At 40.8% G+C, this 15,864-nt stretch overlaps 1 protein-coding gene across 2 annotated transcripts in view; it reads right to left on the bottom strand.

Moving 5' to 3' along the window:
- The window catches only part of KIF14 (kinesin family member 14), a 121,671-nt gene that overhangs the window by 66,840 nt on the left and 38,967 nt on the right, over window positions 1–15,864 (bottom strand). For both annotated transcript variants that reach the window (XM_077452726.1, XM_077452727.1), the window contains exons 11-18: window positions 12,076–12,248; window positions 8,536–8,683; window positions 5,831–5,894; window positions 3,685–3,869; window positions 3,439–3,541; window positions 3,168–3,328; window positions 2,931–3,078; window positions 530–682 (exon numbers count right to left, since the gene is read on the bottom strand). In XM_077452726.1, coding sequence (XP_077308852.1) covers window positions 530–682; window positions 2,931–3,078; window positions 3,168–3,328; window positions 3,439–3,541; window positions 3,685–3,869; window positions 5,831–5,894; window positions 8,536–8,683; window positions 12,076–12,248 — 1,135 coding nt within the window. The remainder of the gene's footprint in view (window positions 1–529; window positions 683–2,930; window positions 3,079–3,167; window positions 3,329–3,438; window positions 3,542–3,684; window positions 3,870–5,830; window positions 5,895–8,535; window positions 8,684–12,075; window positions 12,249–15,864) is intronic.

Raw genomic sequence — 15,864 nt, 5'->3', positions numbered from 1 at the left:
TAACTAATCTTTAGTCCTAAAAAGAATGGGCTTTAAGGTTTAAGGAATAGAACATGGGGAATTGTGCATGTGTTGCAGGAGAGGTATGCATTGATTATTGTAAGTTGTATGTATGCATGCCTTTCAAGATGAGTAAAGGAAGGTACTGCTGCATAGCCATCACTGCTAAACTGTCCAACTGTGCCAATGCAAGCTACTGAGGAGGGATGGTTTGTATCCCACTTTTTCTGTACCAAATAAAAATTTCAGATGGGGAAGGAGGGTATTGTAAGGCGAAGACATGGTGAGGGATCACGGTGAGCATACCCTGAGGTTTGATTTCAGTTTCCACCAACCACAGCTAAAGAGGGTTCTACACTAAGCTTGACAGCTGGGAGAGAGCATGCATATCTTGCCAAAATATGCTACTAGCCTGCCCAGATAATTAGATATTTACATGGAAAGAGGTTGTTTGCCTTACCCAAGCCTCTTCCTTATCTGCACAGAAAGCAAAATAGTTAATTTATGTGTAGTATAACCAACTTTTTACCCGCTTGGTGGCCAGAGTTTCCATTTCCAATCGCCTTTTGTTGAGCTGAATCTCCTGTTGAAGATGCAGCTTGACCTCTTCCAGTTCCTGTATTTTGCTGGCTGCTTTCAGAGTGGTTATCTCCTGCTGCTGTTTCCTCCGCGTTTCCTCCTCCTGAACATCATAAATGGTATAATTATTTTATTATCCAAAAATTCAGTTTTTCCAATAATTAGATGAGTTTTTCAGAGAAGCCTCATTTCTAAGAACTAGATTTTTAGCTAAAGGATGTGACAGCAAGGCTTTACACTCTTTGATAATGGAGGTCAGTAACAGAGATAGTCAAGAACTCCTGGGTGGGAAACCCCCTAAAGTGGACAAGAAAGAGGATTTTGATTTGGCCTTCCTTACTACATATTCTAGCCAACACTGGGCAATCAAAAGAATTATTAAGAATGATCGTGTTTTGGGCCCTTTGTTGTCCGACCTCGTGTTATCTTTAGGGGTGCTTCCAACTTAAAGCACTCTATAGCATGCAATGTTCCTGATCCACCAGTTAGACCAACCTTTTTTGGAGACTTTAAGGGGTACTATCTCTGTGGAAAATGCCAAGTGTGCAAAATCAATGCCCACTGTGGTGATTTAAAACATAGTAGGGATCCCAGAAGTACCACTTTCATGGCACTTGAGAAATATATACCACACTGGTGAGGTAGCAATGGAAGATGCACCATATCCAGAACTGAAACAAATTGGATATATAAACTGGGGTCTCACGTGTCTAATGGCTTGAATGTGGAGTGGGACATCAACTGTTTTATTAATTATAGTTGATGTTCCCTCCACTGTTCATATTCAAATCTTTCTTTATTAACTGGTTCATCTTTAACAATCCAGGGTTTTTCTCCACTTTTTCTCCATTTTTTTTTTTTTTTTTTTTTTTTTAATTTCGCACAACCTATGGCAGCGCTTGCCCATTTTGCCAGTGAGCTATTTAATGCGCAGATGTGTGGGCATACCCCCGATGACGTCACATCTGACTAAATGATCGTCGGGATTCTACGCACTACGCCAAAGTTTTCCCAGCAGCGAATCTTTGATTCTATTAAAGCGCTGTTTGACCCCCCATGAGTAAGGGAGGTTGCAGGCTTTCTGGTAAGCCGTTTATCTCAATGAGGTGATGGGAATCATGGTGTCAAGCACCTGATCTACGTTTCAAGTTGCACTTGAAGTCACTGTATTGGATTCCAGCAATATATGAACTTTTGTTATCAATCTTTTTCCTTTATATTGCTTTTTGCACGCCTGTGCATTTTGTATGAGATTCTGGTTTTACTATAGTCGCATAGAACTGCACCAAAACAAATTTGCACCCTTTTTCTGGTTATGTATAGTACAGTTTATTATATTGCACTGCACAGTTGCACTTTATTGAACATATGTCATTTATGTTTTAGGTTATATTGCACATTTATATTACTGTTTTGCAGTTGTATTTTTCATATACATCGTTCATGCACACGGTCATTTTATGCTTAAACCTAGTGCTGCACTCCATTTATTTGTAGGGCTGGGAAAATTAAAGATGAATTCGATTAATCATTAATTTTTTGATTGATCAAAATTCTTTTGATCGGTACTCACGCCTCCACTGACTTCCGGGTCTTCAGGAAGTTCCGTCGGAGATCCGGTGACATCACGGAAATCTACGACACCGGACTCTCCCCCCTTCCCAAAGTGCCTCCGTCTGCTAACGAAGGGAATGAGGGAGTAGTCTGGTGATGTTGATGTCTGTGATGTCACTGGACAGTGATGGTAAATATGGATGTGGTTAACTGGGATCATTCAGTGAGCTAAGCGTAGGCAAATTTGATAACCTCTGTTTTTAACATTGTTGTAAAAATAAAAAACGTAAACACTCTGGTATGTCTGCATGACTGGCTAAAGTGATGCCCAATTTAAAACGTATTTGTGTGAACTGTGAAGTTAAGTCATGGATTGTGGAAACAAACAAGTGTCGGGTGATTGTATATAGTGTATACCACATTTACCACTGACTAATGCAGAGTTGCAATGCAAGGAGATCAGCTAAAAGTAGTTGGATCTGTATGTGCATTATAAATTAATCGATATTAGTCAATTAATCGATTAAAAAATAAAAAATAGATTAATCGAACACGAAAATTTTAATCAGTAACAGCCCTAATTATTTGCATTACTATTCTGTGCCCAATATCTGTGTTATAATATTCAGCTGCAGGTCATTAATTGGTTATTTTTTATTATTGTATATCATTTAACATCACTTAATCATCAATTGCAGATATTTTTTTATTTTTTTCCAATAATTGTAATATATCTTTCGAAAGTAATCACATTTAAAAATAAAGGTATAAATTATGACCAGTCACTGGAAACTCACCAGCTCGGCTTCTAGAGCTTTGATCTTTTCTTCGTATTCCGACTTCTGGCAGCTGAGCTCCTGCTGCGCCATCTCTTTTGCAATTTGGATTCCTCGCATCATCTCCTCCTTTGCTCTTAACCGTGCTTCTTCAATCTCCTCTTCCAATCTACAGAGCAAAATAAATTAGCATTCAGGGTTGTAGTAAACTTATCTTAAAAAAAAAAAAAAAAAAACTATTGGAAAGGGTTTACACACTTGGCTCTCTGGGCTTTCAGAAGTTCATTCTTGGCAAATTCAAAGTCCTTGGGACCGTCTGAGCATATAGTAGAAACTCTGGATGGACCTTTTAATTGCTGGACCTCCACAGGATGGTTAAATCTGAAGTAATGATCTCCTCCCAGAATCACACGATCACCCTGAATGTTACATTTGAAATTTTGTATACATTGGATAAAACACTCTAGATATAGGTTATAACCACACACATTTTCAGTGCTTCATCAAGACAAAAAAAGATTGAACTTACATGATGCAGAATGGTGGAAGCCAAGATCTCGTTACCATTAACATATGTCTTTGCCTCTCCTGCTGGGATTATTCTAACTAGGTTGTCAATATTGGTGATGACACTGTCAAAAAATAAATAATTAGTTAACCAAGAGAACTCATTAATTGCCTACAGGCGACTATCTGTTTTTAAGAGATTGTTTACATTTTTGCTGTCACCTTCTCCCAGGCAGATAACCACTAATCATTGTTAGAATCTCCTTACCAATGGTCTTCAGCGATAAGTGCGCCAGACAGCTGGATGTCATGAGATGAGCCTTTACAGTATTTCCCCACGGTGGTCTTTCCTTCTTTTATCATGTACAGTAACATCTCTGAAAGCTGAGGATCTTCATTCAGATTCACCAAGTTTGGCAAACGATTGTCCATCTTAAAAGTGATCCCAGCTTTCTGTTTGGAGTACAGCATATCTACAGTGAACACTACAGTAATTGTCATTAAAAAAATTCAGCACATATTGTCAGTTTATCCAAAGCTAAACAAAATGTACAAACATCCTAACCGTTAATCAACTGATATTACCAAAAGTTTCTAAACTGTAGGAAAGTTATTTTAAAAAAAACTAGTATGTGGTTTAATGATATTTCTACTTTGGTGCTTTAATCAGGGCTGGTTTGCTCTGAGACCACCACTGAGCTGTACTGATTTTCTAAGTCTCCTTTTTATAAACGGTCACATGAGTACACAAGGACTTCTATGAATGTATGAGCATTGAAATAAACAACCCTTCTGCTCATGGAAAATTTGTTTTTTTGTTGTTTTTGGAGCCCAAAAACAGCCAGCAAAGTGTTCACATAATCCAAGAGAATAAGGCCTCATGCACACGTTTTTGGACTTTACAGCTGCTGTTTCTGGCTTCAGACATGTTTTTTTCTACAGTCAAACTCTCCAGCATGTTATCCTATGTGTCAAATGCACACATAGGCTGTTATCAACTGTTTTTGGCTGGGACATTTTTTGGCTGTAAAAAAAAAAAAAAAAAATAAAAAATACCCACACTAATGGGTTCTGAGGGGAGTTTTTCGACTGCAAAAACGATCTAACGCAGATAAATGTCGCTCACCAGCGTTTAATGTTTTTGATCTCATTAAAGAGAAAAAAATAAAATAAAAACACACACCCTTAAAAACACTATTGCAAAAACTTTTAAAAACTCACTGCAAAGCAACTGGCATTTTTATAACATTATAACGTCCAGTGTGCATGAGACCTAAAAGTAAAAATGAACACACTATACACAAAGCAGTCATAATGAAAACATATTCATACCCCTTGTCACAACAAAAACAAATGCATTTTATTTGGCTTTTATGTGATAGACCAACACAAAGTGGCCCATAATTGTGAGGTGGAAGTGGAAGGAAAATGATAAATGGTTTTCCAAATTTTATACAATTAAATATCTGAAAAGTGTGGCGGGCATTTGTATTCAGCCCCCTTTACTTTGATAACTCACTAAAATGTAGTCACCTAATTGGTAAATAGAGACCACCTGTGTATAATTTAATCTCAGTATAAATACAGGTGTTCTGTGAAGCCCTCAGAGGATTGTTAGACAACCTTAGTGAACAATTATGAAGGCCAAAAGAAACACACTAGACAGGTCAGGGATAAAGTTGTGGAGTAGTTTAAAGCAGGGTTATGCCGTGTACACACGGTCGGAGAATCCGTCGGAATGCGTCTTATCGGACCCTGACGTCAGATAATCCGACTGTGTGTGGTATGCATCGGACTGATTCCGTCCGAATCTCCGTCGGACCCAATTTTCCAACATGTTGGAAATATTTCCCGACCAACTGGGCCGGTCGGACGTAATGCGATCATGTGTAGAGAATTTTGATCGGACCAAGTGCCACGCATGCTCAGATCAAATTCCTACATCAAAGCCATTGGCTACTAGCCTGAATCTAGTCCCATTGTAACGAAATTACGTCATCACGTTCTGAAAGATCGGATTTTTCGACAACTTAGTCCGAACGTGTGTATGCAACAGTTTCAGACACAATCCGTCAGACTAAATCTGACTGACAAAATCCGACGGATTTGGTTGTGTAAATCTCCGACCGTGTGTACAGGGGCTTAGGGTTATATAGGGAGTACACGTCTTGCCTTAGGGGCGACCCAGTGTCCATCACCTGTCCATATAACCCACATAGTAACTACTATGGCTCTGCATCTCCTGATGTAAGAAAAGAAATGTCGTTTCTGAAAGGAAAGTAAAGGCTTTCTGACAAAATCTGTTACTTATTTATGCTGAGCACTGTATATGTTACTGTAAATGATGGGCAGTTGGTGCACCAAGTAGTTCTGCACTCCTAGCATGAGTCTAAGTGGCACTTCCTTAATCTCACCTGTAATTCTTGGGTCTCTTCCTTCTTCCTCTGTTCAGCATGTTCAAGCCTCTCCTTCCAAATCCTTTGTACACAAAAAAAAAAAAAAAAATTTTGTAATGCTGAAAATGATTTGATAACATAAAGGCAAAAGAAGGCAGAGCCTATTCTTAACAGGTCCATTGTGAGACATTTGTTTTGTTTTAGGGCCGGTTCACACCATGAATGCAGTCCAGATGTGTTCCAGATGAGTTTCTAAATACGCATTTTTGCTGCGTTCCAGTGCATTTTGATGCATTTTCTGTTTCAATCGTTATTGGTTTTTCAAAAAAATATATATATATTTTTTTATGAAGAGTTACAAAATAGAAAGCCAACTATAATATAAATTTTATGCATTCATCAAAATTCTGGAAATATAGTTAGAAGAACTGGAAAAGAAAAGCCAGAGTGGCTATGGGTAAGCATCAAAAAAAAATAAAATAAAAAAGTACACCAGCATCAAAATATAGGTCGAAGTTATACATTTTAAACTTATCGGTAATGCAATGGTCAACATAGAAAAGGAATTAATAGATATAAAATATTCTCAGATAACAAAGTAGTCTAATTGGAGCAGCAGACCATGAAAACCAGACTCCAGATAGAGCAGCCACTTGCAAAAATCTAACAACAGATATGTCCAAAAGTGAGGATATTTATCCATCAAAAAAGGTAGATCAATAAGACTACACAATTTGCAGCATTGTTTGTAAAAGAGTTTGAAGAGAAAAGAGAAAAAAAAAAAAAAAAAAAAGGGGAGGAGAGGGGAGATGTGAGGAGGGGGGAGGAAGAACCTGTTTCTTTTACTTTGCTTACACATGTACTGTATCCCCTTTCAATAATAGGACTGGACCTTAGCAACCTGCCAGAACTAATGTCAACTTACTGGTGACTTATTTATAGGGAAGTTTAAGCAAAAACCCACTCAAAGGTTTGCATATTGCAACTCTAGGCAAGAAGGTAAACACAAAGATGAAATGCTTACAAAGAAGCTGCTAAAGGATTTATATTTGTGTCCATCTAGTCCAGAGATTTACAAAGCTCTACCACATAGTAAAGCCCTATCTAAGGCTACTTATACACTGGGGCGGGGGGGGCCATTAGCGATAAAGCACAGCTAGTTTTAGTGGCACTTTTCAGCTGCTAGCTGGGCGCTTTTAACCCTTGCTGGCTGCCAAAAAAGGGTTACAAGCACCCGCAAGGCGCTTTGGCAGCGCTGGTCCAAAGATGCTGCTTGCAGGTCTTTTTTACTGTCCTGCAAGCACACTGCTCCAGTGTGAAAGCACTTGTGTTCTCACACTGGGGCTGCAGGGGAGGAGATTTTCAGACGCTTTACAGGTGCTATTTTTTTTAGCCCAAAAGTGCCTGAAAAAACACCTCAGTGCGAAAGTGGCCCAACAGGTAAGGAGACCTGATCTTTCCCTGCTGCAGTTCAGTAACACTTACTGGACAGTGAATTGAGAAGCAGCAGACTGTTGTGATGATCTTTCCCTCAATCTGCTCTCTTCTATTAGGCTGCTTTCACACTGGGGCGGGAGCGGCGTCGGCGGTAAAGCACCGCTATTTTTTAGCGGCGCTTAACCGTAGTTTTAGCGGCGGTCTGCGGGCGCTAGCGGGGTGGTTTTAACCCCCGCTAGCGGCCGAAAAAGGGTTAAACCCGCCCGCAAAGCGCCGCTGCAGCGGCGCTTTGCCGGCGGTATTGCCGCGATGTCCCATTGATTTCAATGGGTAGGAGCGGTATAGGAGCGGGGAATACACCGCTCCTTCACCGCTCCAAAGATGCGGCTAGCAGGACTTTTTTCACCGTCCTGCCAGCGCATCGCTCCAGTGTGAAAGCCCTCCGGCTTTCACACTGGAGGGAAAGGGGCCGGTTTTTTTTCAGGCGCTACACAGGCACTATTTTTAGCGCTGTAACGCCTGAATACTGCCCCAGTGTGAAAGCAGCCTTAGCATCCACCTTGTACAGCAGAATAACTTATTGGTTCTTTATGCTGCTTCTCCCCCCTCCAGTCTGAGCTCTGCTATACAGAGACCTGTAAAAATGTTTATACAAAGCTACTTGCATTTAAAAAGGATATTGAATGATGCAGGAGTACAGAACTGCATTCATTTGCACCGTTCCTATCCGCCTGAAGTTTAACTTGAAGAAACCATAGAAATAAAATGGAAATACTCTCTATTCAAAAAACATTGTGTAGGTTGCTGCTAATATTACTGTTTATAGCCAGTATTGCTGTACATTGATAAGGTTTTAGCAACTACCTTGTTTAAAATTGCTCCCCTTGCAAATATTCTTAACAAAATACTACTGCTTGATATAACAAATTGTTTCAATTAAAGAAATGCATCTTTCATAATTAAATTGCACTTAATGAGCAGTTCTAACCAAAACAATCATTGAAAAGGGAATAATTACCCCTGATGGAAATTTGAGTATGACCAAATTAGTCAAAATGTGAAAGATCATTTCTAAATTATTGCTTGCTTAACCGCACATGAAAAGCCAGCAGTAGTAAGCAAAAAAGATAAACTTCTACAGATTTGTTTTATTTAGATTTTTTTTTTAAATCAGGCTTTTCTTTTATCCAACATTACTGGGGCAATTAAGAAAAGCCACAGGAAACCACATTTCACATTGCTGTACTAAGACAGATTATTAAAACACTCTTCTTCCAGCTCCTCACCTGTGTAATTCAGACATCTCCTTTTCCTGCTGGCTCAGTTTTAGCTTTAGATGGGTTATTTCCTGTTGACAATGTTGATATTTCTCAGAATTCAAACTCTTGACAGATAGCTGTGCTGCCTTTAACTTATCAATCTCATATTTCAGTTCTAAATAGCAAAACATTTATAATTATATTGTTTCACTCTGCAGAGACAACACCAAGAAAAGTTCTCGCAGGTGTTAATAGTGAAAAAAAAAAAAACACCACAAATAAATTGTACCTATTTTACATACAAAAGGGTACATTGGAGAATTTATCACCCAATCTAGTTCTAACGGTATCCCAATAAAAGAAAGAAAAAAAAAAAACACACCACAAAAACAACAACAAAAAAACAAAACAAACACACACACACACACACACACACACACACACACACACACAAAACGACCCACACAGTGATTAAAATGCATGATCTTTGTTGTTCTTGTCCTGTATTCCCTTCCCTCCCATCACCACCAGCACAAGCCCTGATGAAAAGCCCCCAAAACGAATTGATTGCATCTTATGATTTAAGATTAATACATTTTTTACTGGACCTATTTCATCCTTCACATGATTGTCGAATATAATAGGCTTAAGGCATTGATTCACATAGTAAAAAGTTGACGCTTGCACCAGCCTCAGAGTAGATCCTCGAACTGATAAGTAGCTAAAACATGAGGGGGGGGGGGGGGGGGGGGTACTTTAAAAAGAATCATTTGAAGCAAATGACTGCAATAAAGTCCATAATATAGCACCTTGAAGGCAACCCAGTGAAGATGAGAAGCAACTCTTGGGATGGCTGAGGAAAAAGCACAGAGGCGCCACTAAATGCAGTATAGCAATACATTTTAATGAACAAAATGTGCATACATACTCACAAGAGTAGGATTAAAACGGGCATATCAGGCATGGGTTGGCAGAACGTCCGGGAAGGGAGTACATCCGTTGGCTGTTGAAGCGGAGCGGGTTGCACCTGTGGTCGCCAACGCTTCCTGGGCCTCAAGCAAACAGTGAGCCAGGGGACACTTCCGGGTTTGCGGTGGACCAATAGGCGACGAGTTTGTGGAGTATGCGCTCCTTCTTCAGGCCCAACAGGGGCCATGTTGGATAACAGCTTCTAAGCTCTAGTACCGGAGCTCCTGGGTCCTAATGTCCTATAGCTTTAAAGCATGCCACATGTAAATGTAGCTGGTCAGATGTTAAGGAGGAATAGGGGAATTGGTTAAACAAGGGCGAGGGGAGACTCGCTTTTAACATATAAAAAAAGATCAAGAAAAATAGTCATTGATGGACATTTAAAATTGGATACACATTTAAAAATTGGTAAACGTTTGAAAATTAAGCAAAAAACAGGCATTGGTAAACATTTCTAAGAGCAACACTATAGAACGACATGGTATGGCTCAAGGAATTGCACTCATATGTGTATGTACCAAGGAATTACACTCATTTCTTCATGCTTGTACATACACACAAGTGTAATTCCTTGGAGCCATACAATGTCGTTCTATAGTGTTGTTCTTAGAAAAGTTTACCAATGCCCGTTTTTTGCTCAATTTTCAAACGTTCACCAATTTTTAAATGTGTACCCAATTTTTATTGATCCCTTTTATATGCTGAATCCACAGTCTCTCCCCTTACCCTTGTTTACCCAATTCCCCTGTTCCCCCTTAACATTTGCCCAGCTACATTTACATGTGGCATGCTTAAAGCTATAGGACATTAGGACCCAGGAGCTCTGGTACTAAAGCTCATAAACCCTTATCCAATATGGCCCCCCGTTAGGCCTGAAGGAGGAGTACATGCTCCGCAAACACATCGCCTATTGGTCCACCGCAAACCCAACGGATGTACTCCCTTCCCGGATGTTCTGCCAACCCATACCTGATACATCCATTTTAATCCTACTCTTGTGAGTATGCATTTTTCTTAAGGCATAGAGTCCTCTCCTATTTCACTGACCCCCAAGTTGTTATAATTGCAGGTAATTATATAGCGCCAGAAAAAAAAAACGCAGCACTTTATGTACATACACTATTGTCAAAAGTATTGGGACTCCTGCCTTTACGCACACATGCGCTTGTGTCTATGGGAATGTTTCACCATTCTTCCAGAAGCGCACTTGTGAGGTCAGGCACGGATGTTGGACGAGAAGGCCTGGCTAGCAGTCTTTGCTCCAATTCATCCCAAAGGTGTTCTATCAGGTCGAGGTCAGGACTCTGTGCAGGCCAGTCAAGTTCCTCCACCCCAAACTCGCTCATCAAAGTCTTTATGGACCTTGCTTTGCACACTGGTCCAAATCATTTGGTGGAAGGGGGGATTATGGTGTGGGGTTGTTTTTCAGGGGCTGGACTTGGCCCCTTAGTTCCAGCGAAGGGAACGCTTAAGGCATCAGCATACCAAGACATTTCGGACAATTTCATGCTCCCAACTTTATGGGAACAGTTTGGGGATGGCCCTTTCCCGTTCCAGCCCGTGCCCAAAGCAGGGTCCATAAAGACATGGATGAGCAAGTTTGGGGTGGAGGAACTTGACTGGCCTGCACGGAGTCCTGACCTCGGCCAGATAGAACAACTTTGGGATGAATTAGGGGCAGAGACTGCGAGTCAGGCCTTCTTGTCCAACATCAGTGCCTGACCTCACAGATACACTTCTGGAAGAATGGTCAAACATTCCCATAGACACACTCCTAAACATTGTGGACAGCCTTCCCAGAAGAGTTGAAGTTATAGCTGCAAAGGGTGGGCCAACGCAATATTGAACACTACGGACTAAGGCTGCCCATACACTATACAATTTTCTTATTCAATTTTCTTTAAATGTACCTTCAACTACGTAGTGCATACACATCGGAAGTGTTTAGGATTGATCTTATATTATATTGTTTTGGTAAATCGATAGGAAAATTGTATAATGTATGGCCATCCTAAGACTGGGATGCCATTAAAGTTCATGTGCTTGTAAAGGCAGGTGTACCAATACTTTTTATATATATATATATATATTTTTTTTTTATTATTATTCTTACACACACCATTTACATCAGTCCCTGCCCTCATAGATCTTACTAAGAAGCTTAGCTTCAAGAAGTATAGACACTTTTTTTTTTTAGCAGTATAAAATAAAATGGTGGAAACCCCAATGGTGATACAAAACAGAAAAACACGAAAGCACTCTTGTTCAATTTTACATTCAGCAATGCAGAAACCGCTGTCATGTAACAAGGATTTTGTCTAATAAATGACATATTTTTGTCCAGGAGACAATTAAGAAGGTAACGAATTCTGATTTGATTCCAGATTTACTTTTTCACAAATTTTTCCAGGATGCCGAGAAAATTGCTAACCTCAAAAGTCATTAATTTTACAATTACAGTGCAGTTAGAGTTCATCAACAGTAAACATTTATGACCAAGGCAAAAAGAACACAGTTAGCCCAAACTCCATCTAAGAAATAAATCATCTCCGTGACAGTTTATCTACTAGCTGGTGATTTACAAGAGAAGACCCTCACCTCTGATCAGTTTTGCGTTCATGTCTTCGTTCACCTTGGCAATGTTTATTATTAGACAAGCTTGTTTGGCATATCTCAATGTGCTCATCGTCTCTTCAATGTTACTGACAGCAGGACTGATTGTAGCAATCATGGTGGTTTTGGAATTGCCTCCCAAACTGTCTTTTAATAACCTTTTGCGAACCCAGAAAAAGTACAACTATTAGCAGCATTAATAACATGTATATAAATCTAGGCTTCTCTAAAGTCTTAGAACAACATTTAGTTTTCAATTCTAGTTACAGCTTTATTTCTACAATTCATATTAATTTTTTCACCTCCTGAAATGTATTATTAAAACAAAAATTTTAATAAATTAACCAATTACAATGACCAGGGTTAAAAAAATAAAAAGAGAAGGTAACCACTTCCATACCACGAGAAAAATTCCAGCACTCCTCTCCTACATGTAAAAATCAAAGAAAATCTGAAAGAAAAAAAAAAATCATATTTTTGATCACTTTTATGCCCATTACAAGGAATGTAAACATCCCTTGTAATAGGATTAGTGCGCGCGACAGGTCCACTTTATGTAAAGATGTGGGGTCTGTAAGACCCCACATCTCTCCTCCAGGATAAAAAGACAGATAAAGAAAAAAGAATAAAGAAGGGAAGTCTCCGTCCGTGTCTGTGGCTTTGTTTACTTCCACCAGCCCGGACATGATGTTATAACGTCACGCCCGGGCCTCCAAGGCTCAGAGATTGCCGGGGACCATCTATCCCTTGGTTTTCTCTATGGCTTCCTTCCAGCACTGATGGATTCCTTCTCCAGATTGCCCATTGTCTGGCGAAGCACCAGAGGGTGGCGGTGGGGTGGGAACGTCTACCAATAAGACAAATCAAGCAACTGAACAGCCGCTATGATTGTAGGGAATCTCCGGCTGAAAAATAGGATTTTTGTACTCGCCGTAAAATCCTTTTCTCTGAAGTTCATTGACAGACACAGCATCTTCATCTTGACCTTAGGTTTATATCTCCACCTTCAGGAGAGAACTAGGCATAACATGTAAAAAGAGCAAAACTGCACAGTACCTCCCAGGGGGTTGTCCTACTGGCTATAACCCCTCACCTTGCATCCAGCAGCTCAGTTCGTCAAAAAGCAGTACAAACATAAATAGGAGAGGTGGATGCTCTGTCCGTCAATGAACTTCAGAGAAAAGGATTTTACGGTGAGTACAAAAATCCTATTTTCTCTTTTGTTCATTGACGGACACAGCATCTTCATCTTAGGGACATTCCAAAGCAGTGTAAAAAAAAAAAAAAAAACACGAGGGGTGGGAACAGCAAGCAAATAACTCCACCCATAACAACCAGAGCTCTTCAACGGAGGAGTTGCAACCTTAAAACAGCCACCTGCCCTTTTTAACCTGGATACCGATATCAACAATCGGAGGAGATGTCCATTTTTTCAGGAAACTCTCCTCAAAAGGGGTAACGCACCGCCATGCATCTCAGAAATGAAAAGGCTGGCTGCGGGATTCCCAACTCCTTGTAAATAGACTTATTAAAATAAGTTAGGTAAGGAAACACCTTAGCTGTGAGGGCCGGCTTGTGGGACCCAAAAGGGACCGACACCTCTGTAGATGGCCCCCCGCCGTAACCTCCATGTTTAGGGTATCCCGCACCGCAGTGATAAGTGCTCCTACAAGCGATTTTTCCTGCGCTGCCACGGAGTCAATCTCACTGTCCAAACGGTTCTGGTCCGCATCATCTGAAACTTCAGAACAGGGGCCGCTTGCCCCAGCGGGACCCAACTCCGAATCAGGGCTTTCCCCAGAAGGTGGTGGGGGGGAGGGGTAGTTTTTATCTCCCTTGCATGTGCACACCGCTTCCACCCTGGCAACAAAGGACTCCAAGACCGCCGACAGAGCGTAACCGATCTGCTTCCGGATGGTTCATGGACCCGTGTTAGCAGGTCCTTTCTGAGCGGCAGCTTCCATGGAGGTTTTGTGGCCAGGTTTAGTAATGTCACAAACTAGGGTCTCTTTGGCCAGAAGGGAGTGACCAGGAACAGCACGAAAATTCTTCTTGATCGGTTGTTTTTTCGGAAGGGAAAGCCTTTTTCTTGTCAGATGTTTTGTCCAAGACCGTTTCAAGGTCCAGGCCAAAAAGAAGATCACCTGAAAAAGTTAGGTCACATAATTTTATCTTGGACGCTGTGTCACCAGACCAAATTTTTAGCCAGACAGCACATCTAGCTGAGTACACCAGCACCGACGACCTTGCTGACATCTTTGCCGATTCGGCTGATGCATCAGCCATGTATTTTACTGCCTTCAGTATCAATGGAAAGGACTCCAGAAGTTCTTTCCAAGACATACCGGCCTCTATGTGGCTCTTCAACTTCTCTTCCCAGCAGTCTAGGTTCCTTGCGACAACCATGGAAGCCATAGGGGGTTTGAGGCTAGTTTATGTGGAATCCCTCACTTTCTTTCAAAAGAGAGTCGGCTCTTTTATCCATTGCATCTTTCAGCACCCCCATGTCCTCAAATGCTAGGTCTGTGAGATGGGAAAACTGTGAGAATGTAGCATCTACACAAGGTTTCTTTTTCCATACCTCTGACTCCTTATCTTTGAAGGGAAACCTTCTCCTAAGGGTCTTGGAAAAGAATGAGCATCTCTCAGGGTCCTTCCATTCTTTCTTCACTGCGTCCAAGAGGATTCTATTGACTGGAAACACTATCTTTAGTGTCATCTAGTCCTTAGTACATTTTATCATGAATCAACAGTTGCACCCTTTCCTCCTGTATCTCGAGGGTAGTGTAGATTAGAGGTCGACCGATATATCGGCCGATATTTGCCGTTTTTAATTAATCGGCATCGGCCGATTGAGCTGATAAAAAGGCCGATTTAGAACAGCGGAACTTGGAAATGACTTCTGTAATAGAAGTCAGTGTAAGTTGCCTGAGGGTCGGTTCACACTAGGACGACTTGTCAGGCGACTTAGCCGCCTGACAAGTAGCGTCCCATTCTGCAAAATGGAACCGTTGTGTCGCTCCGACTTAGAAAAATTTTCCTGTACGACTTTGGGGGCGTCTTGAGGCGACTTGCATTGACTTCGATACAGAAGTCGTTTTGCAAGTCGCCGCAGCGGTCGCGTCCAGGTCGTCTAAGTCGTGCTGCTTCAGTGTGAACCGGACCTTAGTCTTCATAGAAGCACTTGTTTCCTCTCTGGGCAGTCTGTCAAGAAAAGAGCAAAAAGATACAATGTTTACACTTGAATGAATGAACTCATCTCTGTGTGTAGAGTTCTCAGTTTAACCATTTAAAGACTAAATCTTTTCTGACACTTGTTGCTTACAAGTAAAAGTCCTGTATTTTCTGCCAGAAAATCACTTAGACCCCCAAAAAATTATATATATTTTTTTAGCAGAGATCCTAGGGAATAAAATAGAGGTCTTTCAAATGTATTTTTTTGGGGGAAAAAAAAAAAATACACTAAAACAGTAAAGTTAGCCCATTTTTTTTTCGTCCAAAAGTTGACTACCTGTTTTTATTTTATAGGCTGCTTTCACACTGGAGCGGGCAGGCGTTGATGGTAAAATTCTGCTAGTTTTAGCGGCGCTTTACAATCATTTTAGCAGTGCTATTCGGCTGCTAGTGGCGCGCATATAACCCAGCTAGCAGCCGAAGAAGAGGTTAAATGCACCCGTGAAGCACCGCTGCCAAATCACATTGCATGCGCTTCGGCAGTGGTGCCCATTAATATCAATGGGCAGGAGTGGTGGAGGAGCGGTATACACCACTCCA

This window comes from Lithobates pipiens, unplaced genomic scaffold, assembly GCF_037356315.1.
Source record: "Lithobates pipiens isolate NorthernLeopardFrog02 unplaced genomic scaffold, aLitPip1_a1.2 Scaffold_23, whole genome shotgun sequence".
Lineage (NCBI taxonomy): Eukaryota > Metazoa > Chordata > Amphibia > Anura > Ranidae > Lithobates > Lithobates pipiens.
Note: the sequence above shows the minus strand (reverse complement) of the source record. Positions and strands in the feature narration are given on the sequence as shown.